Source organism: Cardiocondyla obscurior, linkage group LG05 (genome assembly GCF_019399895.1).
Source record: "Cardiocondyla obscurior isolate alpha-2009 linkage group LG05, Cobs3.1, whole genome shotgun sequence".
Taxonomy (NCBI): Eukaryota; Metazoa; Arthropoda; class Insecta; order Hymenoptera; family Formicidae; genus Cardiocondyla; species Cardiocondyla obscurior.
In genome coordinates, this window is record NC_091868.1 from 1,266,580 (window position 1) to 1,294,490 (window position 27,911).

Below are 27,911 nucleotides of genomic sequence, written 5' to 3' on the forward strand. Positions count from 1 at the left end.
TTCGATTAAGCTTTTATTATAGCTGTGACTTTCACGTGGCATCAAATAACAATACCGGGAATGTGTCTCTGTCTTTCGTTTCTTCGCTATCCACATGAGAAGAAAAAACCTCAAGATTACGAGGACGTTCTCCGGTAACGGGATAATAAAGCGACGAGCATTGTAGCTTCGCCGTGGACTTTTTGAAGTTGCTCTATCTCCAGCTTTTCCGTCCCGCTCGCCATTTACGTTATTTTCAGCGTTTACGTTTTTCTTCGCGTGTCCTCTCCATTCCCTTCTTCACCATTCTCCTCTTTGTCTCTTTTCACAAAGCGAGAATAAAAATCTCCAGAAGCTAAAAACTTTCAAGTCTCAAAGAACTAAATCGTGATCTTTGCAACAGTCTGAACTCAAGTAGCTTTTCGGAAGCGCATTTATCCGTGCAATAATAAAAAAAGAAAAAAAAAAGAAAAAGGGAAAAGTATCACTTTAAGTGTCCAAAGTATTTCCCGGAAATACAAAAAACTGACAAGATACCGTTTTCAATTGCAGCGAATCGTCCTTTGGCAATCGAGGAGCTGAGGGATTCAATATCCTCCGAATTGGAGGGCAACCCACCCTTATGGATCACCAGGAGACCAGGGAAGTACAGCGGCGTGGACGTGTACATTAACAACGCGAAGATCTATCTGGAGCAAAGCAACTTCCAATCGAAACTGAAAGTCAACGGCGACACCATGACCCAAGTAAGTAATAATACTTATTATTTTCGAGTGACGTTTTCACGCGATATTTCACGTCATTAATTATTTTTTAACGACACCTCGGAAAGAATTCCACGCGCAAAATTGGAATTAAAAAAAAAAAAAAAAGTAGAAGGAGAGAAAAAAAAAATCAGATAAGATTAGGCGTACACAGAACTTTCAAATGCTCTCGCGGATGTAAATTAAGAGGCGACGACTGCCATAGTTGCGCGAGAAATACAGATAGACGCCCGTTTCGTGTACAGACTCGGCAAATCGCGAGTTTATCTCAATCGTTTTTATTCTCCTCACGTTCGGCCGCCACTTTTCTGACCGATTTCCCAACAGCCACTTCGACCGTGCCGGCGCGGCGTGTCGGTGGCGGCTTTCTAACGAGCTTTTAATGAGCTTTACACGTTCGCCTTAGCCGCGAGAACCATTAGGCTGATGGATATCGCGGGCCTCGATAATGTCGAACGGCACTTTCTGGCATTCGGCGCTCTCTCGCGAGAGTCATCAGCTCCGGTTATCGATGGAACGTCCGGCGTTTTCACGGCGCTCCGCGCAAATTAAGCCCCCGATGTGTTAATATCCGATTTATAATAATCAGCGCGCCGAACCGTACGGTAATTAATAATTACGACCTCACGCTCCCTCGTCAATCGAGCCGCGAAAACCCCCCTCGCCGATTAGAAATGCGAGACTCACCCGAGAAAGTAAAATTTCCCCGCGGTGCGAACTCGGCGACCGGAGACGACGTTACGATTTACAAGTACTTTGGAATTTCGCATAAATCCGTTTTTAAAAAGACGAGCGACGCAATTCGATGTCCTCCGCAGTGTTTTGTCGCGATTGCGGCCGAGATAAATTTGCCGGTGGCTCAAAGGGGGAGGGGGAGAGGGGGAGAGGACTCTATCAAGCCGGAATCTTTTTCAAATATCCGTAAATTCGTCGTCAATGGCGGGGTATCCCTCTTTTCAGCGTATCGCCCCGACTGATTTGGGTTTTCGGTCTCGCAGGGAAGGCAGGATCTCATTTCAGGTTGCCAGACGAATCCTTTAATCTATAGTTAAAGTACCATCACCTGATGAAAATCGCACGGGACTAGCCGGGCTACGACTAATCCCTTCGACGAGCTCGCTTGCAGATCAATCTCTCGCCTCCCCGGTAATATTAGGAAAACTTTTCTCATCCACTTAACCCGCAAGTTCCATTGCCTCGGTTACTTCCCGCTCGTTACCAGCGTATGAAAATATCGGTCTATAAATCGCGTCTTTCCTCCCAGTTTATAATAGATGCGAGTTCAAACTACGACATGCAGAAACTGCCGTTCTTTCTTTATCTTAGTAAAAATTTTGCCACGCGCTTTTAATAAAATAATTTAAAAGAAATATAAAATTTTATAAAGTAGAGGTTCATGGTATTCCTTGCGCTTTATTTATTATTATTTTACGGAAATAGGAGACGAACTGTAAAAGTGCGTTATGATTCAGTTTCGAAGCAGATAATTATCATCAGATTTAATTTAGATTTAATTCAGAGCTAAAATTGCTTTGTTAATGTATTTATTACATTGGAAATGCTCGTGACAAGGATAGCGGCGAAGAGCTAAATAATTGTACCCTGCGAATTTGACGTAAAAACTATAATTTCCGTGTTATACATTCCGCGAGAATTAGTGATAATGATTGATTGTGACATTATCATTAATAATTGCGAGTGCGCCAATTAGCCACCGGATGGCGACGATACGCTGCAATAACTTACATTAATCATCCGTAATTATTAATTGCACGATGATTCAATAATGCATGATTGATAGGTAAAAGCTAGATGAAAGTGAAATAATCACAATCGACGTCCGCCAGGGTGTAAAAAAAAAAAAAAAAGAAGGAAAACAATATAAATTTATTATTAGAAATCTTTGAGAATCTAATCCAAATTTAATTTCTAGGCGAAATTATATGTAATTCTTTTTTTTTTAAAGACCCGCGAAAACATAAAAATGTTGCAAACCCCTTTTCGGCGTGTGTAACTATAATAGAAAATGTCTCAACAATAGAACGGGTCAGCGATCCGTTTTCAGTTGGCGCTCGCTCCCACGAGCGCGTTGCATATCTATCAACTCGAGAATAGATTTATGCGCATTGTCCTCTTACGTATACCCGATAGACATACGTATTCCATTATCTGTCGTGTCTCAGATCGGAGCTGGGGAGTCTCGCTCGAGTTTTACAGGGGAAATATTCCGTCGGAATCTCATCCCGCTTTATCGCGATTTGCTTCTTATCGATTCACCGGGAGGAATTACTCGAGATCGTCATAATGCACGTCGAGCGCCCTCGCTAAATTTGATTTCGGCAAATTTGGCACTGTCGCCGTGTTGCATTACCCTCGCGAGAGCTTCGCGCAAAAACGGTCTCTCCGTTCGTCGAACCGACGCAACCCGCCGTTCGTCCCGATCGCGTTGCAATTCAGCGAATGGCTCTCTCGTTCCTGTCCGTTCCGACGTTTTATGATTATGGACACTGTATTTACGATACACCGGATTAGAAATATAGTCCGGGCTGATACGCATTTTAAGTCCGCCGTCAATAACTTATAGATAATCCCACCTTATCCCTTATACCGCCGGATTAATGTTTTATTGGCGAAAACGTGGCTCGCATTCTTTGACTTCTTATCCGAGACGATCCTTTTTTAAAACGCTCGATCGAATCGATCTACAAATTGATTACTCAACGATTATTAATTTTCACGGTGCGTTTCAGCGTAAGATTTAATTTCGATTCACGACGAGATACTCGCGGAGGTTTAAATTGTCCCCTCTCTCACCCTTTCTTTTTCGGAGTTGCTTTATCGCGTTATTTTTAAGAAGATATGAATTTTACGACGTCTTAAGAAATCCTCTCCCAAGCTTCGATTTCCTGACGGACGCACAGGAAGTCGAGATAAAAGGGGAAAACGTGAGAAGGTGGAGACTCTTCATCCCTGGAGTTATGGCCGGTTTTATTACGCCAGCCTGATCGTAAGAACGAGAGGAATTCGAGAGGTTCCGATCCAATTTGGGAATATATTCGCAGATTTGTTGTCGCCCCCTCCCCCCTTCTTCCCCGGCCTGTCCCCGGAAGATACAATATATATTACTTCCTGTCGATCAAACGGTGTTCTGTTCGGTTTCTCGCGAACACAGATCGCCCCGCAGTCTCTGCACGAATCTCGTTATCAAGACCTGCTCTCTTAGGGAGCTGCAAAAACTGTTTCGCTCCACTTTATTCGCAGACTTATTCCGTAATCCACATCCGCGCTTTAATAAAATAGGAAATTTGTAGATCACGGTGGCGAATGTCGAATTTTAGCAAAGTTTTGTCGTGCTGCAAAGGGAAAACGGGCGCGCACCGCATTGCGCGAAGGGCGGAAGAGAGGAAGAAGAGAACGTGAGAGAGAAAGACAGAGAGAGAGAGAGAGAGTGGTGTTTTTAATCTCAAAAGACGGTGTGGGTTTTGATCTCATTATACGTCTCTGGAACGCAGCCACCCCCTCGAGTCAGCTCCTCGCTCCTGTTTTCTAACAATCTAAAGAAATTCCAGTCCGAATAACTACACCGACGCCGGCAGGAGATCGCCTAAAGAGTTACGGTTAATGGAGGGGAAAAATACCAGGGTGGAATGACGAGAAGGATTGCCGCGAGAAGGAGAAAGAGAGAGAAAAGGAGACGTCGGCGGTACTTGAGTGCACCGAGAAGCCGGTGGTGCGAGCAGTTTGTCCGCGGAGAAGAGAATTGAAAATCAGCCACCGCGAAAGGTGGGTGCTCGGCAACATAGTTGCGAGAGAGGGATGAAGTTTTTCGCGGGTCGCGGGGGGGAGAAGCCGCCGAGCGCAAGATTGGAGCCGCGTTTCGTATCGGACTTCGCGGGAAATAAAGATGCCAGTCGCTCGCCCGGGAAGTTCATGTTGCCGTCCAGAAAAGAAATTCTCGTAAACCCGAGTAGCGGGTGCACAAAAATACATATTAAAATAACGGCGGGTGGCCTTAAAGTTGAATAAAGCATATATCACGCGAGCGATTCTGCCGTGACAACAAGATTTAAAGCGATAGACGTTGTTTGTCCGAAGTCACGAACGATAAATAATAGGTTGAGCATTTGCGAAGCGAGGCGACGATAAAAATTAATATTTCTTAAAATTGACGGGGAAATTAATTCGCTCGATCTTAATTCAGTTACGTAAATCTTTTATTAACGCGAAAAAAAAAAATTTGGGCGCTGAGCAACCACCTGTATCTGTCGCGTGTTAAAAATAAAAGTGAGATCAGTATCCTGTTAAAAATGCATTCGGGGTAGATTCGGCCGACGAAACTTCACCGGGAAACAAGAAAGCGAAGTGCTGCAAAGACATGGAAGAAAAAGGGCCGGAAGAAAGGGTCATTCATCGTGGAAAGTAAAGAGCGAGGGAAACGAGGGGGAAGTGCCGGTGAAAATAAAAGTTGCCGGAGTAGGGATATAACGCAAAAATCGCACCATTTCGTACGAGAGGCCAGCTACACGTCCATCCTTCTCTTCTCTTTCTTCCGCCTCGCTCGATTCAATGAATCTCGGAGTGACCTTAAAGGAGATAATCCAATTTCCGTTTGCAATTTCTCGATCGTGCATTGACTCGTCGCGTATTAACGAATCCCTGACTGGACCCCCGACCGACAAAAAAAAAAGGGAGAAGGCCTCATGTTTTAAAGATTAGTAATATTCGATTTTGATTCCCACGTAGCTACGCCGATCGTAAAGTTAAAGTACAAGTGCGCGCTAGCCGTCCGTACTAATTTACATTAACAATAACATTTGCAAGTCGAAAGATCGCAGTCGCAGACTCGGCCGGCCCTCCTCCCGCTGTACACTTTCTTTTTCATAAATCTCGATGATAATTGAACGACGGGGGTGCGCGGGGAGGAAAGGGGAGGGGACGGCTTTTCTTAAGAGACCGGGCGATGGATGAAAATTAGCGCGATTTCTATACCGGCGATGACTCGCCGTCGCGGAGCGTGGAGCAGCTACATAATTCGGAATTCCTCGCTTTGCATGGAATTACCCTCGCGCTCGCTCTTTCCCTCCTTGCCTTGAATATTCATGCGGAAAGAATGCATTTGATTACTTAATAGCCACGACTCGCCGCGCGTATAAAATTATTAACGTACGTCAACTGCAAACTTAAACGCTCCGCTGTTCTTCTCCCTCTTCTCTCGCGCCTCTCCTCTTCGCGCTAATTGAAAACCAGGAAGGTTTTAACCGGAGACGTGGTCCGCTATTTTCTAAATTTACGGAAATGTTAAGTGCTTCATTAAAGAGCTTTTCCCGAAAAAAATGTGACGAGCGCGCCAGGTGTTAAATGTTAACGGCTTGGAAAAACGTTTTTATGCGTTTAAAGATACTGCTACGTGTTGCGAGAGAGCGTAGACAATTTGGATAACGACAACGCGTCGGTGGCGTTTGGATGGATCGGCGGCGATGAATTTTTCGGCGAAATTCGATTTTAATCTTGAATACACGTCCACGCGAGTTTATCGTAAAAGGTACATACGCACTATAATTCATCGTTAACCACGCGCAGATCGTGATTATCTCGCGGCGGGGGTGCCCAAGAGAAATAAACGAGCACGGGCTGCTGTGTATCGAGATGATAACTCGTACCCGCGTGTACCATCCCCAACCGCGAATACGGGCGGCCGGGCTGATTAAGAAGCAGCCCGCTCGGAGAGGTCGCGAATGGCTCGGCGCAACTATCGGTAAAGTTTAATTAGCGTTAACTTTACGATACTCCGCGGTAGGCCGACCCGCTCTGCTGCTGGTCGTCGCACTTCCCGCTCGCGCAAAATTAGACGGCAACAAAGAAGCTTGGCCGAAATTAATACGATCGAAGGGCGGCTCGCAACGAGTAGATCGATACGATGCTCTCTCTCGCTCTCTCCCTCTCGCCGAGAAATCTTCGGGAGCCCTTAACGACCGCTCTCAAGAGCTTTTGCGAAAATCCTTTCGGGAGTACTTCGCGACTTCTAACGTTCCCTCGACGTCCGCGCGAAAAATCGGATACGCGGAGTGGATAATCGTGCGAAAAGTTAAGGATTCATCCCGCGCTGGCGAACGTTCGATCTCTCCCTGCCCTTCCCTCTCCTCCCGATGACTCGCGACCGCAAGCAAGATAAATGGGCGTCCTGGCTCGGCTCGTCTTATCCCGTAAGGAGCACACAAACTTCGCTTTCCTCTCTCATTCCCGGTGAGTAAAACGATTCATTTCTAGCCAACCGCTGTACCCCCCTCTGCCTTCCCCGTCGCTGTCTTTTTCTGCGACTACGCCGGATAAATGGGACACGCTCCCTCGCAGTCTTCCTTTTTCTCCTCTTATCATGCGATCTTCCACGATACCCGCGCTCGCTCTTCTCCCCGGGAAAGCTCATAGGCACCAACTTTCCGTACGACCGTGCGACCAGCTCTTCTTTTTTTCCTCCCCCCTTTTCCTATCCTCCACTCTTACAGACATCGTGATGGATGTTTCGTATTAAAACTGTCGGCGCAGCCACGATGGATCGCAGGGATATTTAATTATCTACTCCATGAGCGTCCCGTGGTTAGATCTACTGCGTTTCGAAATCTTCAAACGTTTTCAGACACTTTTAAACACTCTTTTTTTATTTTTTTATTTTTTTTTTCCGCGTTTTACTTGGAGGGACATTTTGCGATTATAAGCACGACGCGTTCGGTGACCTGGCATACCGAACGGTTGCCATAATAATAATTCAACGGTGGCTACGGGAGCAGCGGGGAAAAACAGCTTCTGATGGAATTATTATGTTAACTCAGTTCTATTATCAACGTCGCTTATTAATACAGTTTCTCAGCGTTCCAATTAGTTTTCTCCGCTCGCCCGCTCTCGCCCCCCTTCTCCCTCCCCCTTGTCCTCTGAATTTAATTATATTTATTAGAGATGTTGCCGCGGAACCGTGGCAGCAAAAAGATGGATATTAAACAAAATTCTGGCGAAGGGGGTGACGCGATTCTATCTGCCGACGCGGAGAGCGCGGTAAGCTGCGCCTTGCTATTCCGCGGACGGATTCTCCCGGGACGTTGCAACTTCGACGCTTACGTTTCCCAGCGCTCTTGTTCCGTCTACGTTTCCCCATTTTCCTTCCGATGAAAGTCGAACGGCCGCGCTTGGGATATCCCTCGCGAGATAAAAGGGGGACCGGGACGAGAGCGAATAAATAGCGGCGGCGAGGTTTCAGCCGCGAACTTTTTCTCTTTCCCGGATAAACGATGACGCCCACCCGATGGGGATGCGCAAAAGGGTAACAGTTTCTACATCTTATCGTGTCTCGGTGACTACGTACCCTTTGCGAAATAGCGCGCACGTGACGGCGAAGGGCGGGCGGCGGAAAAAAGGGCGCGACGGCGGATTCCCTCGGCACCGAATCATCGCGCGACACGTTCTCTGTATTTAAAGAATTGATACGAGCGACGTGTTTTCTGTAAAAGCTTCCCCGCGATTTACCGTGTCAAGTAAAACTGAGGGAACTCTACATCGAGGCGTTATCTTCGAAGGAAGGCTGAAGAGAATTTCACGGCGCATTACCGAAAGACACCCGCACGCAAATAAATATGTTTTTCTCTCCTTCATGAGTTTACTATTAAAACGCGCGTCAGTGGTTTCTGACAGGCTCGATATAGCCGACGTTCGTCGCTACAGGATAAATACTCCCGACGTGCACCTACCGTTCTCTCCTTCTCTCTCTCTCTCTGTCTCCTATTTATTCGCTTCCGCTTCCTCCACTTCGGAGGTTTATCTTCGTGTCTCTCGCGCTGTTCCCGTTCCCGCCGCGAACTCGCGTCATGAGCTTGACGTCGGTTTGTCTCACTTCATCTTTGCCACCGCGGTCGGATTCGTGGATCCGTTCGACTTGGCGAGATTAACCTGGTCCTCGCGCAAGTCAGAACTAGAGACTCTAAACCTTAATCCCGGGCTTCCTCAGTTTATCCCTACACCTACCAATTACGTGATTTCTAAAGAAGATCCTCGCCAAATGCGAATTTTAATACCCTTCTTAAATGCCACGTTTATTTCAGTCGATATAAATATTTCGACTAACGTTACTTCACTTGATTTCGACAAACAGATATAAATCGAATATATTATTTTAGGAAAAAAAATATAAAAAAAATAAAAAATGCTACATCTCTTCTCTCGTGAGTAACCATCGCGGTATCTTTGTGATTTCAGGTCCTGCATATCATAAACGAGGTCTTGGAGCCGGTGCGATCCAACTCGGCGGAATCGCCGATTTACAATCCGAACGCCTTTCAATTTCTGAACCAGAGCGAGAATCTCAATTTGGGCGATCATCGCGTGCGGTAAGTGAACCCGAGGGCCGCTGAATTCGAAGGGTCCTTCTTCGCTATTTACGCGGCGATCGTTCCCGGCGGTGGGAGTGTCTCGGCGGATATAAAAGAGTAACGAGGACATTTATTGCGACCGGCAAACCGGGCAGAGAAGGGCGCTTTTCACGCTTTCGTAGTCGCGGCGCGGTAATCCGCCCTATATAATACGCGTATATACACTCGAGGCGCCGCTTTTAAAGGGACACTTTCGAGAATTCGGATAGTTCCTCCGATCGTAATTGCCATTTATCGTCGAACCGTTCGATTCGCGAGTTCCGGCCGTGTGATCAACGGCGGTAAGAGAGATACGTCGCATATCTCGCATACTTTGATTCTCACCCGCAATTCCACGGGCCGTTCCGAGCGCATTATTACGCGAGCTCATCAATTAATGCAGACCCCCTAATTTAAATATAAATACAAAAACTTGGCACATTTAAATAACGTAAATAAATGCACGAACTTTTCTCGTTTGTCTTATTAACGTCGGTGCGTCTGGCGCACCACGTCTTCGTGCTTAACCCCTTTTTTTAACTCTCTCTTTCTCTTTCTCTTTCAGCACCTTCCGACAGCGGATCGTCATCGAGAAGAAGGAACCGATATTCAAGGCCGAGGGTCGCTTCACCTTCTTCATCCCCGTCGACGAGGGATTCAAGGTGAGGAACTTTTACCGTTCGTTTCGCGAGTCGATCCCTCCCCGAAGAGATAATTCAAAACTTTCTTCCCGCCGCGCGCTTTTTTTATTTTTAGAAAATCCAAAAGCAATTGCGTTTATCGTATTTCGCTCGAAATAAAGCAATCGAAAGTTTAATCGCGTCTTTGATATGACGGCATGGAAAAAGCTTGTAGAATATCGCGAGAATAAAGCCGAAAGATTTACCTTTGCGCGAGTTAGCCGTAGGGAGTTTAATAGGCGATCGTCCTTCGCTTTTTCTTTCCCAATTAATCCTCGATGTTCGCCGCCGACAATGTGCGGCGAGATCCGGTGCTTCCTGGCTTTCTTCCGGGTACGAAATTCGTCGGGGATGAGCAAACGCGGAGGCACTCGCGAAAGTACGAAGCGATCGAAAATCAATCATGCACCACTCGCATCAGTAGACGCGCCGTGCGAACCGATTAAAAAGCGTTCGGCAGCTCATAGCCGGCGTTAAGTAGCGCTTAAATGGCGGCGCGCCAGCCATTACGCCAGCGAGTTTACATGACCGACCGCCGCGTTCCGAAACGAGCGATTTCTTTCTACCTAGTTGTTTATGGCTAGTCGGAATAGTTCGAAACTCGTTGCGGCCGGTCGGACGAAGCGTTATCGGCCCTTCACCGAGTGCTTTTTCTGCGTGGCGAGGACTCTAGCAGGAATAAGTAATATATTTGTTTAATTCTAATGATTTATAATTGAATCGTAATGTTCGTTGCGCATGTACGTGTATGTATGCATATATAATTACGTGTGTCACTGTAACGATGTTGAGCGTCACGGAATTAACAAAATGGCCCGTGATGGAGAATCTAAACTGTTACGATAGAGAATCTAAACGAACGTTTTATCATCGCGAAAGCTTTTTAACAGGCGCTTGTCTGAAGGCGCCGCGGTACAAATTTCACGCGCTAAAAAATCGTGCGCTTGGCTCCTCTCTTTTTTTTTTTCGTCCGCCCAGGTTTCAAGACACGTTCATTAATCTCGCGCGGAAATAAGGACAATTAAAAATTATGAATTTCGTTGTACGATTCCCGCGCCCATTCAGCCGGCGGCCGCCCGCCTCCCCTCGTGTTTCATTATGCCCGCATCGCAGCACTTCGGCGCGGAATTCCGCCTTTTTCTCCAATTTTCAACGCGAAGCTCGCCGCGCGTACACACAATAGATGTTCGCGCGCACGTAATCCAACTTGGAGCGTAAAAACGAGCCGGAGTTAAACGAGCCATCGCGTCAGAAATTACCGAAAGTTTCGCGCCTGTACATACGACGTGTCGAGGCTGGGATTCGAAAAAAAGAAAAAAAATAAAGAAAGAAGAAGACGAGGAGGGAGGCGAGGGAAAAGAAAAGAAAGAAAGAAAAGGAGGGGGAAAAAAAAAGAAGCCCGACGAAAAGCAAAGAAAATTGAGGCTCGCGAAGGTGGGTGTGAAAGGGTGTGTAACGACGGCGTACGACTCGATCTCTCGAAAACTTCCGTTTCCAACGAGGTCGTCGCCTCGCCGAGAATTCCACGGCTGGCATCGAGATCCTCCTCCTCCTCCCCCTCTCCCCCTCCCCCGCGTCACTTTTCGTCTCTTTCCTCAAAGTCGGCCCTTCCGCGTTGAGAACGGGATCTAAAGTTCGTGGCCGCCGCGTGAAAATCGAGTTGCCGCGACAACGCGGTTGGCAGCCCTGTCTTTGTGCGGAAGCTGAGGTGTCGTATAAAAGGACGCGGTGTGTCCGGGTAACGAGAACGGCGTGCAACTCGAGAATGTTCGCAGTTCGAGAAGAAGAAGAAGAAGAAGAAAGGAAAAAAAAAAATAGAGTCCCAAATTACACGACGTTTTCCGAGAGATATAAATTTACCGTATGTGAACGTTATATTTTCTAGCAATTGTCTCCTAAGAGCGTGAAAAAAATTACGCGGCCCATCGATCCTCGATCGATTTCTTTCCCTCGCGAATTACGACGTGATCTGTAATGATTGCATAATTTATATTCTTCTCAGCCCGATGGAGTTCCTCGTCATTTACCCGCCTCTTAATGTTACAGCCGGAGCCGAGGCCGCAAAAGATTGATCAGCTGGTGATCGACGGGCACGTTCTACCCAACGAGGTACTCTTCACCGCACCGACGCCGGAGAAAGTGCCGTATCCGACCCTCGTATTCTCCGACAATCTGCGAGTCGTCGTGAGCTTTCTGAAGCAGCAAAATAAAGGTAATAATCAACGGGCCTGCTCGCCCTACATTTCGATACATCCGGGAAACGTATTTTCGACCGTTGATATACGATTCGGAGAGCGATAACGTAATGCGATCGAGAACTCCATTATCGAGAGATTGACGACGCTATTGTCCGTTATTATTACGCGCTATTACGCTCGACGGCGAGGGGAGCTGCGCGTTTAATAAAGCACTCGTGCTCCGAAAGACGCGTGTCCGCTCTAGAACGATGTAGCTTCCCCGAATGTATTGTATTCCGATAACTAATTGACATTCAATTTTCAGTCTACGTTCAATCGGACACGCAAGTGGGCGACGCGAATCACCCGGCCGGCGTGGTACTGGCAGAAATAGTCAAGGCAAACATCCCGGTGCGCAACGGCGTCGTTCATCTGATACAACGCCCGCTCATGGTCGTCGACAGCACCGTCAAGGATTTCCTCGAGGTCAGTGCACGATTTCAATTGTTTCAAGTCCGATTCTATGAGCATCGTGCGAAAGTTTGTTGATATTAATGCATTCGGCCGCCACGGTCAGTCGTGCGGATTCCCGAAACGTAAACACCGGTGGCAGCCGAATTGTAAACGTCGAAATTAGTAATACTCCGATCAGAGATATCACACACAATCTATTTGATTTATTTATAAAATCGTTTTCACGGTAAAATAAATCCTGCGGCAATTAGCGCGTTAATCGATAACACCGTTTGATGCTCAATTACTAGATGTTGGGAATAATGAAAATAATGTTGGTCAGCTTAATAGACGGCAAATGTAATGAATTATAATGTGCACGCGTCACAATTTCGCGTCATGTTGGGTTTGCGCGGCCTCATCATCGACGTCATTTTGTTCCCTATTCATTAAAGTGATTACGTTGAAACACGGCTGCATTTCGTCGAAACAAATTGTTTCGTATTACGAAGAACACGCTGCAAAGAGCACGTATAATAATTTTAATGCAGATACGATTTTCCGGGCGCAAGATAGCCGTTGTTATTATTATTAATTTTTTATTTATTTTTTTTTTACCTTTTACATTAAAGCGATTTCCATCGCACGCGTGTATGTTAAATCGGATGATATAAATGTACTCTACATTTCATTTTCGCCGATAATAAGATAAATAATTTTGTCTTACACATCAAATATAAATGCGTTTACTCACAACGTAGTTCCAACGTGCAGAAATATTATTTTAGCATTTGCGATGCAGATGTAAACAGATTTGCATTTAGAAAAAAAAAAGAGAGGCAATGCTATCTTCATATTTCGGGATGCAAATACCTCCGCATTTGCATTCCGAACGGCAATGTATTTATTTTCCAAAAATTTCGTAGGCGTATTAAATTTGACCGACATTTTCACGCGATATTATCTTCGTGTTCCTCGATAAAGAGATAAAAATTCAAATGTGAAAAATCACGGTGGGGTCGGGAACAATTGTTTGGAATTTTAGCAGGTGCGCCGATCAGAAGGTATTAAGCTGAAAAATATTTGGAATGCGCGGTGCCTGAAAAATTCTCGCTAAAATTGAGTTTTCCGCGAGTCTTCAATCATTCCGTGAAACTCGGTTAATGCAAACGACACGTACGTGGGGCGAAAAAGCGACGGCGATTGACCTGGAGAGCGGTCTGCTCGTAAAAGCATTGTGACCGGTCCGGTTTATACCATTCGCGACGAGTGCCGAAGAAAAAGTCGAAATTTATAACTTCGTTTAAATCTCCTTATTTCCGGAGCTCTCTACGGAATTGAAGGCGCGCGGTCTTTGTTTCGAGCTCGTTTCCCTTTGCAGCCTCATTCGCGAGGACTGTAAACGCGCGACGACGTTCGTCCGTCAGTGTCAATCCCCATTTTCTTTTTTTTTTCTTTTTTTTTTCTTTCACGAACCACTTTTATATCTCTACACGTGAGAGCTCTTGCAGCGGGTGAGTTGATTCTTTATCTCGATTTCGTCGCGAGGGGACGAGCACCTTCCTCTCTGCGTGTCGTCCACCTTTGAGCCGCGACGTACGCAGAGAAAACATCGCGATAATAATGAGAGACATAAAGCGTGATGAAATACGAGAAATTCCAAACGCGAACATTGCGGCCGGATCTGTTATTTCAGAAATATATCCCATCCAACTAGAAACTCCGCCGTGCCAAGTTACACAGCGTTCAAACTTCAGAATCCGTGAGAAAACACAAGCCGCACGATTAAATGTTGATACAAGGGAGACGTATCCAATTTTCGACAAGAGATATCCTACCTCGCCAAGAACGATCTTTACATGTTGCGCACGCGGTGCGCTAAGATGGTCGAGCGCGTAAAACAAACGGGTAATCCTTTTTCGCGTAAGACGCTCGCGTCTCCTCCGAATACACAGCTTTTGGGTACTTGGCGCGGGCGAGGGAGCCGAGATAATAATTTCCACCCATCCCACGAAGACAAAAGGGCGCGTGAAATGCAGGTCTGCACGCGCTCGCGATAAATCGCGGTTCCGGGGCGAATGCACGCACTCACGTGCGTGACCTACACGTCTCAAATCCGTGGAAATTTCTGCCCGGGTGTTTCATCTCGTCGACGCGGCGCGACGCGACGCCTGGCGTCTATTACGAATTCAGGCCGCGCGATGCATTAGAGGGACATTAGTATTCGCAGTCTCGATACGTATATTCCGACGTGACGTGTTTCACGGAACTCGGGGGATGCCGCCCTCAAAAGACCCTCGGCATTGTGCACGGACCACGCGAGATGATAACACGCCGTCTCCGCTACGTCCGCTGTCGCGTAATCGCTTCCGTAGTTAGGTACGCACAACGCATTTTCCGAGACCGCGTGATGTGACTTAGAGCAACGCGAGGAGTCTCGACAACTGTGAGCCACCAAAGTGCATGTCTCTTTTTTTCTTTTCTTTTTTCTTTTTTTTTTTTAGAACTTTATTTCACAATTCCAGAAAAAGATTTTGATATTTTATCAACGAGAGTCAGACGACTTTTTTTTTTTGTCCCTTCTCGAGCTCGTGCGACGGGCGACGATATTATTTTAGATAGCTCATAACGGTGTTACGACGGCTCTTCGGGATATTCGCGATGTAGAACGCTATTGGACGCCCGTCGTAATATCGGCCGTTTAAAGATGTGTGAAGAGGCAATCCGCAATTTGTAGCGCAGACGAGAGGCGTCGGCGCCCTCGCATCGCGATAACTGGTGGCGTGTGTGTACTCGTGAAGCCGGGAATTGCGCGGAAATGAGAAAGAGAACGAGCTTTACGGCGATCATAAAGATTCTATCCGACCGGGCGTTGTTGCGTCGTCCCCGTGCAGCGTAATGATTCTAATCTCGGCGGATTCGCAGCCGTTTTAGTTGGAGCTCGCGCGAAGCACGCGCGTGTACCCGAAACGGCTTCGTGATAATGTTACGCCCCGATTATACGCGTACGTGCGGCAACGGAGTAAACCTCCCGCGATGAAACGCGTCGCATTCAAGTTCTGTGACATGTTACGAGTTCAACAGTCAATTTTGAAGACTCTCGGATCACAATTTTTTATTAAATCGAAATAGATAAACGACTTTCTACCAACAAATCTCGAGGCACGAAGAAAGTATTTCAAGCGAATTAAAAAATCGAATTTTAGCTTTCATTATTTTAACAATTAAAAAATAGTTTTTGGAACTTGAAATAAAATATTTTCTTTTTTTATACGAAATGCAGCCGAAAGAAAAGAAAGAGTTTTATTTAGCGAAACGCATACAACAGTGTGTTCTTTGATGAGGTCGTCATTACGCGACGTATGGGATATCTATTGGAAAGTGATTTATTACATGGTATATTCTGCTAATCATTTTTTACATTAAACAGCAACACGTGCCGAAAACACTCTATTTACAGGAAACATACTCGCATCTTTTTATTTTATTTTTTGTAACACACGTACAGCATTTATATAACTTATACTTGATATACTTAAGCACAATTACTCCACTTTTGATAACAGCGCCGCTCGGATGGCTGAAACCTGTTAATCACAGATGCGAGAACAACAAGCCAATTAATTGAATCTACTTTATTTAAGACAATAACAATTTCATTAGTCGTATAGGTGGCACCCTCAAGCACAACTACAACTAGATTACAGTATCACTCTTCACAAGAACGCCTTCTTGTCGAGGAAACATATTTATTCGATATTTATACATTCACCACGGCGGTATAAATGCCGGTGTCACGGCGCTGCGAGACGATGTTAATTAAAAATCATTTACATTTATATCCGCCGCTTGTCACAATCGTTTAATAATTCTCTGGCGAACTTCTGGATACAAATACTCGGATCTCTATTTCTATTTTCAACATTGAGTCAGCTTGTGTTTCTTACCGAGTCGCAATTAAATACGCAAGAGATACAGACTCGATGTTATAACGAAATTTTAGCGCGATAATGCAAGGCGTTGTTTGATAGCGGTATCTATTATACGAGATCGGTTTCTAGTTAACATCGTCTAGCGTTGTGCGAAGGCGCTCCCCGATGCAGCTCCGTCTTTTCCGATGGAAACGCATCGACGCGCTCGCCGGCTATCCCTCGGGACGCTTCTCGTTCATCGACAGCTGTTCCACTTCTCGCGGGGAAAAACGTCGCTGAAACATTATTTCACCTTACGATATATACCGCCACACGTGTATACGTTGTCTACATGAACGATATCGGAACACACAACGCTGTTCTACGTACAACAAGCGCATCTATCCCGCGGCCTCGCCTCTTGCAATACGTGCCACATTATCTATATGCGTGTACACAGGATGACGCGCGCGAGCAAGGGCTTGTTGGGGCATAATTACGGCTTCGTCGAAACGTGATAATAGAGATATCCGAGATAGACGTATAAATCAAAATGCAAACGTGACTAAAAATACATTGACGCCCTCCTTCGCGCGGAATTATGTGTGAAATTTTTTTACGATTTTTTTATTGCCATTCTTTTCACTCTTGACGAAGCCGCAAGCTCCTTGAAAGTAAACGTGCCCGAGCGGGCCATCTTGTGGTACTCTTTCTATGTGTGTGCCACATATGTATAATATATATATATCTATATATAGGAACGTTTTGTACACAGGATAAAAATGGAATGTTCACGTGACAGCTGTTGTCACATGCGATATCGACTGTTTTCAGCAATGATCCTCGGCACGTCTCGCCTACTGTCTGCACCAGAACCCTCTTGGCTCGTAGTTTGGATCAAAGGCAACGGGACTTTTCTTAATAGGAAACGTCTCGACCGATTACGTCCCATCGGACGTATTTAGTCGTACTCATAGCGACCTTTGATCCAAGGGGCTCATATATGTTGTGTAATTGTGCTCGAAAAAAACGTCCCGAGCGCCGATGACCGTCGCCGTAATTAAATTACGAGCAATTAAAGCGAATAAAATACTTAAAGCGCACGCGGACGATATATAACTCGATTAAAGTTGAAATGCGCTTTGAAAATTCACGACTTGTTAAATTTCGAATCGTTGAACGAACGTTCGAATAAATACTTGAAATTGTTCCGAATGGTTCCGAGAGATTTCGCGGCCTCTCTCGCGGGCGTGCGATTATTACGCGCGCGGATCGCGAAGCCGCGTTCGTTAAATGAATCGGCACAGACGATCGCGGAGTTAATCAAAGAATGCTGAGGTGCGTCATCGACGGTCGGCGTAGTTGCGCGGGGTACTAATCACTTACTTCCAGGTTTACTCGCATAGACACTGAGAATGAGAAGACAGGCAGGAAAACTCGATAATTGAAAGACAGCAAAGACAAAGTGCCGATTGGTGTGTAGGGGAGCACAGAGTTCCATGTTCTGCCATCACTGCACCGCGCGCCTCGTGTGTGTCTCACACCGCAGACCTTTTCGCCGTCCATTTCCCGCAGACTCTCCCCCGTCTTTGATCTCTTACTGTGCTCTCTTGCCTTTTGATTTACACTTCTCTGCGAAAGAGGGACAACGCGTCTCACGCGCGCCGAGTCATAATTAAGCATAATTGTACTCGTTACATGCCCGGGCACGTCGAATCAAAGTCCTGCACACATCGCGGCGCGTTTCAGAAGAGGAGGCTATTCAGGAGCTTCCGTTTTCACCGGACGCGATCCGGCGCAGCCGGAACCTCCGAGGTAGCCCTCTTCTTTTTCCTCGGACTTTCTTTGATACGATTTCGTCCGCTCGAGGACTGAATCGAATTGAAACAGGCACGATCTTCGACGTCCCGGCAATCACATCATTGCGGAAGCAGGAACGGAAGGAGACGGTTCGCGCGGCGCACGATTTTCCAAAGCGCATACAGCGGTAATTTAATTAGCGAATTAAAAGTATAATTTTTAATCAAAGCGGCCACTACAGTGGAACGAACAAAACGTACGGTAAAACAATCGAACGAGATTACTGCTTCAAACAGATATATGCCCGTGACGCTATTTACGATAGTTTTGTCGTACGCTTCGTTTACACGGTTTTAACAGTTGTACGAATAGCGTTTGATTCACGCGATACATTGGTCGCGACACGAATATACTATTATCTCGTTTATTCATCCACCTCATATTTCGCTTCGCGAGACGGAGAGCCGGTCGTTTTCGCCCTTCCGCTCCGCGTTTCCGCTCATAGTAATAACGACACACCAATTGTCACGCACAACACAGCACATCTGTATATAATGGATACATACGAGCATATATGATATATAATATATTATATATGATTCGTACATTTAAAGACAGATATGGCATTTTGCCGCGGCGGCAGCGGCTGGCGTACGTGATTTTTTTCCGTCTCTGTCTCCTCCCTCGGCCGCCGAGAACGAGGGGGGTAGGGCGCGTTTTCCCTCAGTCCTCACAGAGTGACCGGCACTCCGTAACACATCTGCGCGCGCGCTTCGTGTGATATTCGACGCATACTACGCTTGGGAGTCACTTACGCTTGCCGCCGTCGCCGTAGCTGGCATCATATCTGCCTTTCAGCGTACCACACATCCACCCGCCACATCGGGAATACGAGGTACTGTACTCCGGCGTTATCTCGTGCTTTGAATCTCGTTGCAATCTTCCTCCCCTTTGCCCCTCCCTCATCTTTCTCTTTCTCACTGTCTGTCTATCTCGCCTGTATCCACACAGTGAACTCGCTCACCTTGCTACTTTGGCAAGCATCTTATGCTCATAGAACCCCTGATTGTGAGTCTATTCGCTCCTTGTACTTTGCCGAGTTGCGATTAGACTCCGAAACCCCCGTTCTACGCCCCAGCAGCTCTCCCCTTCTTACATTGTTCACGTCACCCCGGAAGTTACACACGCTCTTCCGCCCGCGTGCGTATTTGTACATACACGGTGCGTAGCAAGGCGATTGAAACACCGCGCTGCATCGTACCAAAGAGCCGAGCATCTTTGCGAAAACGCGCTGATCATTTATAGCGAATATTATAAATATACCGCACCGGTTTATCTTGCACCGAGCAACGAGGTTTCTTCGAGCGAAGTGTCAAAGGAATTCTGCGCTCGATAGTCTTTAATTATCATTTTATTTATAGTCAATTCACACTCGAACTTTCCCTTTCAGCAGGCGCTTTTTATAAATAATGACCTTTGTAAAAGCTCACTGGTTTCGCCTGTTAAAAAAAGAAAAAGAGAAAAAAAAAATTCCAGACTTTGCGGATCAAAAGTAATTAAGATATTTTATTGGTTTGATTTAATTATTGGTATCGATCGCCTTGCACGTGCATATCGAATTATAGAGCAAAGATAATTGACACAGTATCAATCGCAAGGCATTCTTGAGATTCCCCAAGTTCGTGCGCAGTGTATTAAAAAAATCAAATAAAAAAAAATATCATAAGCTGCGATTAAAAAAGAAAAAGGAAAATAATTAAGACGTATTATAGTGAAAGTAAGAAGAATAATTTTATTTCGAGAAATAGAAAGGTATATCATAAATACAACAAAAGTACAACGTTTATCACCCGACAGTTTCGTCGGGAAAAAGGGTGGGTTTTTCTGTCGAACACTTCTAATCTCGATCCAGCGTTTCTTCGGGGATAACGAGAACGCTGTCGAAAGCACTTCGTCCTCGCGGTGCCATTTCCGCCATCTAACTATCGCAATAATACAAACGTCCCCGGTGATCGTTCACGGCGTGACGCGAAAGTAAGTCGCGACGAATCGCGCCCGATGTTGCTCCGCGAAGTTTCCCCTCTTCCTCGCGGAAAAAGGAAAATCGGCGGAAGTCTTGCGGGGTAAAAAAAAAAAAAAAAAAAGAAAAGTATCGCGGAAAACCGGCGTCCGACAAAGTTGGTCGTTTATGAGCGCGTGCTGCACGGTCGCTTCGGCCGACAACTTTTTCCCCGGCGTTAAATCTTTAAGCTCTCCCCCGCGTTTCCCGAAAAAAGAGAGACCGTACTTGGACGTGAGAGGGAAAGGGGGAGCGGGGGGGAGGGAGGGAAGTGGTGGTAGAAAACGCGCTACGAGGTGTCGGAAAGTTTTACGTTGTCGGACGTGTTCGCGGTCGCCGCGGCTCTCCCTCGAGAACGAGACCGAAAGCTTTCGCCAGACGAAGATGCAACTTTAACCATTCGAGCGTGCGCTAAGTAGCTCTCTCTCTCCTTCGTCTTATTTCTCTTTTTTTTTTTTTTTTTATCGCTTTTTCTTTTCGGCACACTTATGAAATACGTGGAAAAAATGCGGCCGATGAAACGATTACGAAAAACTTTTTAAGTTCTGGATTTCTGGGTGTATCTTTTCTTTTTTTTTTCTTAAAAAAAAAAAAAACTTTTTCTTATACTTGTATAAAACAGTTTAACGATATCGGACTCTCGCGAATTGGATTATTGACGGAAAAAGTATCGGTCGCGTTTGGATTTAATATCACCGTTTCAATTAATCGCCGTGAAAATATCGAAGTATTTGTTGAACTTTGTTACGTCGCGTAGGCAGTTTTCTTGTTTGCGCTCATCTGTTGTTTATCCTGCGAACGTTGGTGAATTTAAATACTTGTGATAATTGCATCTGAAAGTAACTTTACTGATGCGAGACGTCTCTATGAGCTTTTAGCACGACGAAAACGTTCCCCGAGACGTTAAGATCACGGAACTTCGACGTTACGAATAATTTCATTTCTCTCGTGGAGCTAAACAAAGGGAATCGCGTTGTAAACGCTGGCGAAAAGCTCGCTAAACACTTTGAGATTACCGGCGCCGCTCGGGTAGGAGAGCCTTTAAGGATTCGCGCGGAACGGAATTCTCCTTTAAGAGAATGCGAACGACGGCGCCGCGGAAAGCTCGGCGGCGCTCACAGGAGTAGCGAAAGACGGTCGGCGAAATTCCATCGAGGGCGGAGAGGGGCTTAGTAACTGTAATTCCTCGGGACGAGACACTAATCGGAAATTATGCAGAACAATTCGAGTTTCACGGCGTCCGGGCATCCAAAGCCACTTCGATTCCCGGTTCGACCCTCGGTCGCTTGCGATCCACCGCGATCCCTCCCTCTCCCCATCGGGAGCCGATCGTCTTCGCGTCTCGTCTTCTCCGCCACCGTAATCTTCCCAATCGCGTTATCAATCCCTTCCGCGCGGGAAGTGAAATTCCGCCCGTCGAAAAATCGAAACGAAGCGAGACGCTCGATCCTCCCCCGCGTAGTCCGCCGCTCGCAAAAGTGCCTCGGCTCCGATACGCTATGCATTGGCAACCCCGTCGCCGTCGAGAGGCCGCATCTTTTCCGAGATATCCGAATATCCGAATGCCTCGGATCGCGGAATTTGTCCGCGATTGCTTTGAAGCTACGTACTTTGAAACGTTTTCGAAGATCCCGACGAGTCGGCGTACGGAAAGGATTCCGTGAAATTTCATAAATATTTGATGGCTCAAGAGTTGCGCGTTTCGAAATATGAAATTTTAACGCTTCGAGTTTCGCGAGTATCAAGTTTTTTTTTTTTCGAGAATTCGTAAATACGAAAGTATTTGAATGCGACGAGGTCTGGAGGAACGTGAGAATGTGCGGAGAAAAATTACAATCGTGTAGGGTTGCAGACTCGATTAATTTTTTTTTCCCTCTCTCTCTCTTTCTCTTTAATTCACTTCGCAATGAAGAAGTCATCGTAGCTACCTCGCGCGGCACGTCGTATCGCGCGTCTCCCTAACAGCGTTAATTCGGCGGTTAAAGATTTCACTGCCGCGGCGGAGTATGTGCGGGCGGTTTCATTATGGCCTTCCGGTACAACGAGCCACTTCAAAACGGCCTACTTGCTCGTTCACGACGGGATTCAGGTACCCGTACTTGCTCATTGAATTATTGCGCTTCCATGGCTGCGCACACAGTTAACGCACGGGATCAGTTTAGTTTGCAGCAAACGAGCGTAACCATCGGGCAAAAGCTACGCGGCGGTAACGTGCTTTAACGTCACCGAAGGTAGAAAAAGAGTGGGAATTAAGAATGAGGTGGAATCGAATTGCGGTACTCGCGCACGCCGGCGAAACTTTTTTTATCGGGAAGAGGGAAAGTTACCTTCTCGCTTGCATAAAATGCGCCGCGGTGAATTATTTCCTTAAAGTCGATGTACCGATTCGTAAACGTAACGACGAAAACCCGCGGCGGTGCGCGAGAGGAATTTTACGAAAAACTGACGGTCTTTCACTAGGGATTTGAATAGAAAGAATCTTGATGTAATCGATAAAACGGATTATTAGATTATTTTTGGAGCTTGTTAGAACAGAAGCTTTGTAACGACGTAGGTCACTCAATTGTTGTATATATATATCTTAAAGAATTAAATATAATTAATCAATATCCGGATCTAATGACGCTCTGTATTAAAATAAATTCAAGACTAATCCAATCGGCCACGTTCCTAAAATATTTCATTGTGACGATTGTGAGATCTTTCGTGGCAGGCGGTTATCGATCCCGTCATGACCGGCATTACGTTAAGTATTTCATTAGAGTGACGTCCGCGGCCCGTCTCTCGTCAAATTGTCAATGACTGCCGCAAAAGTGGGTCGCGCAGCTGTCGGATTTCCCGGCAGCGAAATTTACCAAGAAAGTCGCGATTTCTCCCCTACGTGAATAATAGAGAATCGACAGGAAGAGACACGAATGTACGCGGAATCGCGCAGTCGTTTCGGGTCGCATCACCCCGCCGTATAAATTCGCCGGGGCTCGCAGTCTCAGCACGATCGCGCGGAAAATTTCGCTGAACAGACGTGTACTACGGTTGATAATCCTCCGCGCAATTTCATATCCTCTGTCTGAGATCGCCCGACGCACGCGCGATACCGCGAAATTATCTCGCGGAACGACTTTTGAATGGCAAAATTATTTTCCTAATCTTAGCGCGAGAGGCGGTGCGCATAATTTTCAAGAAAATTGCGAATGTTGCTTTCGCGCGCGAATAATGAAAGTGGCGAGTAAACGTTGTAACGTCGGACGCGAGAATGTTAAGATAATACGGCAAAACAGGAAATAATTTTAGCCGCAACGTTTGCTAGCTCGAGATACGAAAAGCGCGTACAGAATTGTTCAAAGTCCTGTTGTACGCGAATTTTTACAATCACTTTTTTTAATCTCCGCGAAAGGAAAACAATTATCTGGAATAAAATTAACATTTATGCGTTGTCCGTGAATATAATATTGTGTAGAATTGCAGGCAGTAAACCGCGCGTGTTGATATAAAATTGTATACGTTTATATTTTTATAATATTATAGATTGCACTTCCTCGATACGGTGAAAGAAAAAAAAAAATTAACGCGCTTATAAAATGCATCCCGCGTATAAAAAAATTCGGGTAATACGCATCAGGCCGGCGCGAGCGATTTTCGCGAATGAGGCGACGAAATGGACCACAAAGTGACGAAAGGGAAAGTAATGGAAAATTGATCGGATTTGATGACAGTCAGGTGTGAACATAAACGATTCCCCAGCCCGTTTCGCGGTTATTATTTGATTCGGCAATACCGCGGTTTAAAATGCATGCACCGTCGCGCGCGATTAAGTGCCGCGTATTTTTTTAAAACATTTGTCAGACTTGGCGCACGTTCGACACTCGAAGACAAGCTTGAAATTTATAACGCTCTTCAACTTATGTTTCGGCGACGTAACAGAAAAAAAAAAAGAAAAGTAAAATAATGAAATAATCGATATACAGTAAAGGTTTTATCGTGTTACGCAAACTTTTTAGATAACCGTTACTGCGCGCAAACATGCAACGGAAAAAAAATCTGTTGACACAAAGTGAACAAAAATCATGTTATATCGCGAGAACGGAGAAAATATTGATTTCACGTGCAGAATGTTTTGGGGAGGGATTTTTTTCCCTCCCCCCTCTATCGGGGGAGGAAAAAAAGTAGCAAAATATTTGTCCGAAATTTCAGAATGGTATTTTGACGCGATCAACAAGGGTCATCGATTCTATTTTCGACGTAGCCGTCTCCGATGAGAGACCGACGAGAAATAAAAATAATAACGTAAAAATCGTCGCGCGCCCGATGCAACGCGCGCCTCGTACGAGCGATCCTTTAGCGTATTATTGTTTAATTCAACCGCCCTCGAAATCGAATTACGCCGGCCGAATGTATCACGCACGTGCCTATATCCCGCACCGTTTCACAAGGGAAGGAAAGCTAAAAGCCAAACGATGGCGATCGGGCGACCGACGCGAGAACGAAAATCGACATTTGCGAATTGTCCGCTAATTGACCGCTCGTTGGCATAGAAAATAACGTTTCGAATGGAAATGAAGCGCGTTACGCGCGGGTGCGCGCACGTGGAAGGGGAAAATGTCATTCGGTTAAAATTATTTTATCTGTAAATCGCAAATTGCAAGTGATAAAAGTCTTGTCAGATTGCAATTAAGAGAGTGTCACTGTAGTTTTATTAATTTATTTATTAATTTTTTTTTTCGTCAAAGAAAAATAAAAGATAGATCGATTAGTCGGACATCTCGGGAGGCTTTAAAATCCGAGTGCTTACTCGGGCCTGCGTTACCAGCTTTGCGGATTTAAACATCGGTGCGGAGGATTCTGCGAGTATCCGGTGCATCCGAGGAACCTTCTCGCATTTCAAATGGGATAACGCCGCGTCGCCGTGGCGCGTTTCACGCGTAATTCCCTTGAAAAGTTAAACCGGGACATATCCCGCGTGTGCATATTATATGCAGCGTATACGGGTGCATCTGACACGCGAGATGCGCGCCGCGGAGAACTTGTCTACGGGGCGGCTATGACAATCGCGGGCGCGGCCGACCCGACCGGGTTGACATTTTCGTGTTTTCCGGGTCCTCGTGTCGTAATTAATTATCGGGTTCGTCGCGACCAAAATAGACAGCCGCTCACTCGAGCGGGATTTTCGCGTGCCGGCCGACGGGTGACGGTCGGCGCGAATTCTGTCTTCGGCAGAAATTAGAAATCGACGTGTAATTCCGCGCCGTCGACGTCAAGCCCGGGCCTCGTCCCGGGGGACGCGTTTCGGACATCTTCGCGTATTTATTCACCGAGCGCGTGAATAATTATAAAATATTTGATTAGGAAAAAAAAAAAAAAGCTAGACGCACTAAAGTATGACTTTGATAGTTGGAAATTTCTCGGAAGTGAATTACTCTCGAGCGATTGCACTTACGGCGCTCGTTCCTTCAGCGGTTGAGGCAAGATCGCCGCTCACTCACCCATATTCGATACATTACCTCTCGCCTGTATTTTACTATCACTGCAGCAGACTGCGCAACCTGCGCGCGATATGATTTTACGATAGCTGTAAAACATCTGAGGGATGTCTATGCCTTGCGATTGGTACTCTAACATTTGCAAAGATCGCACTTTTACAGTATACTACCGCCCGATACTACTCTACCCTATACTCATATTTCGCATTCCACAGATTACGCGATTGTGTCCATATTTTCGCGATCTCGCGCGGCAGAATCGTTTCGATTCACACGAGGACTTAAAAATTCCGGCATTACACGGGCATCATACCCGGCACGTTTTTGCTTTCTATTTTTTTTTTCTTTTTTTTTTTCCCTCTTTTTTTTTCTTTTTTCCGCAGTTTTGTCGAGCCGACAGCTGAATCGCAGGAATCTCTCGCGCAGACTGTGGAAATATGCGACAGTGTATCGCACCGGCGTAATTAAACCCGGGCAGTCGTTAATTAGCGACGAATTTGTCGTGTCCGCGTTTCAGTTGAATCGCATGACATAATCGTTGCCGAGTAATACGGTAACGACAATGTCTGACGATCTGGCCGCGCGCGTTTATCCGAAATTACGCCGGTACTTGCGGCCGTGTAACCGAGAGAAATTGCGTGGTAAATATTTGCACGTCATATACGCCGGGAATCGACAATGCACGCCTCGTGAGTTAATTGGCTACTAGGCTGCTCAATAATAATAAGTTAACAATAGTGCTGCATCACTCGCCGCGGTATTAATATTAAAACTCGTTCACCGCGGCGGCACCAGGTGTCCCCTATTCTGATAGTCGCTAATAGTCGTTTTATGTCGCGACTGTTAAAGGATCTCGGAGTGAATCATTATCTGCCGCGGGTTCAAACACTTTTAAATTTCGCCCAGCTGAATATTTCAAAGCGGCGTCGCTACCGAAATGGAATCGGTGCTGAAAAATAAAACGTGTCTCGCCGAGCGTTTCTCTCGATTACAACGCCTGATACTTTTGTATATAAAACTTTTTACATATCCTTCTAATTTACAGGATGATCGCGAAACGTCACCCGAGCTTGTTCATTAACATTGACCGTTTGTTTTATTGTTTTTTTCCTCCCTTTTTTTTTTACGCAGCGCTGTTTGATGTAACGAGCGAGAGACTCGTAAATGTTTTTTTTTTTTTATTTTTATTCCGAATTAGCTCAGCGCATTATGTTGTTGCGACATTCGTGTCATCCTGTAGCATAAGTTCTTCCAGCACTCAGTAGCACACGTTGGATCCATCGATCAACAGAAATACACGATAAGACTCCATTCACTCTCGCCCCCCGCCCCCGTCTCCCTTTTGCTCTAGCTCTCTCACAAGCAGCCCACCCTCTCGGCAGAAAATTACATGCTTACAGTGTCTTACAGCGAACGACCTAATTACAAGTTTACCTTTTTTCTGTTTTCTGTTCGCTTCTTATGTTATGGACCGACCCTGGTTTCCGGTTTCTCTGTGCAGTCCTTCAAGGTAATTCACCACCGCCTTTTTCTAGACTCTCTATTTCCGCCTTTATATCTCTCTCTTTCTCTCTCTCTTTTTCTCTACCGCTCAGAAACGTTCATTCGGATCGCCGTCACGTCAACGTGTCACCATAATTGTGCAAAACGATTTAAAAAAAAAAAAAGAAAAGGAAATTCGTATTGACCCCGTGAGTTCCATTCGTTGCAAATCCGCCTGTAACTACCCGTCGGTGATTCTCCGCGAGAGAAGTCGACGTCTCTGACTTCCGCGGGAAGAGAAGAGCGCATTATTAAAATTATTTTATCGGTTAATTGAAGTCTAACGACGCGGGGAAAGTGGAAGAAATGCGAGTTGCATTTCGAGTCGTTTCGTATTTTTTACTTTATGGTGATGCGTGGCACATACATACACATCACATACATCATCCACACGCTCATACACTGTTCATTCGTGCCGCATTTTCAATCTTCCGTTTTTCGCAGTACATATTCCTGTTTTCCGCTTTTTTTTCTTTCTTTTTTCTATCACCTTTTTCGTTAGCTGTCTCGTACGATATCTCTCTCCGTTTTTTCTCTCTCTCTCTTTCCGTTTCCATAAGCATTTCATGTCTTTTCAATAGTTTCGTTTTTTCATTGTGCCTTTTCTCGTGCGCCCGCCATAACTTCTCGCTCATCGTCGTTATCTTCATTGCGCGCCGATGTCTGATCTTATTCC

The 27,911-nt window shown here is 45.8% G+C and overlaps 1 protein-coding gene across 3 annotated transcripts in view; it reads left to right on the top strand.

The window, feature by feature from the left end:
* Fas1 (fasciclin 1) overlaps positions 1 to 27,911 on the top strand; it is a 220,711-nt gene that overhangs the window by 160,774 nt on the left and 32,026 nt on the right. For all 3 annotated transcript variants that reach the window (XM_070656682.1, XM_070656684.1, XM_070656683.1), the window contains exons 3-7: positions 532 to 725; positions 8,985 to 9,115; positions 9,702 to 9,798; positions 11,863 to 12,028; positions 12,319 to 12,479. In XM_070656682.1, the coding sequence (XP_070512783.1) occupies positions 532 to 725; positions 8,985 to 9,115; positions 9,702 to 9,798; positions 11,863 to 12,028; positions 12,319 to 12,479 (749 nt within the window). The remainder of the gene's footprint in view (positions 1 to 531; positions 726 to 8,984; positions 9,116 to 9,701; positions 9,799 to 11,862; positions 12,029 to 12,318; positions 12,480 to 27,911) is intronic.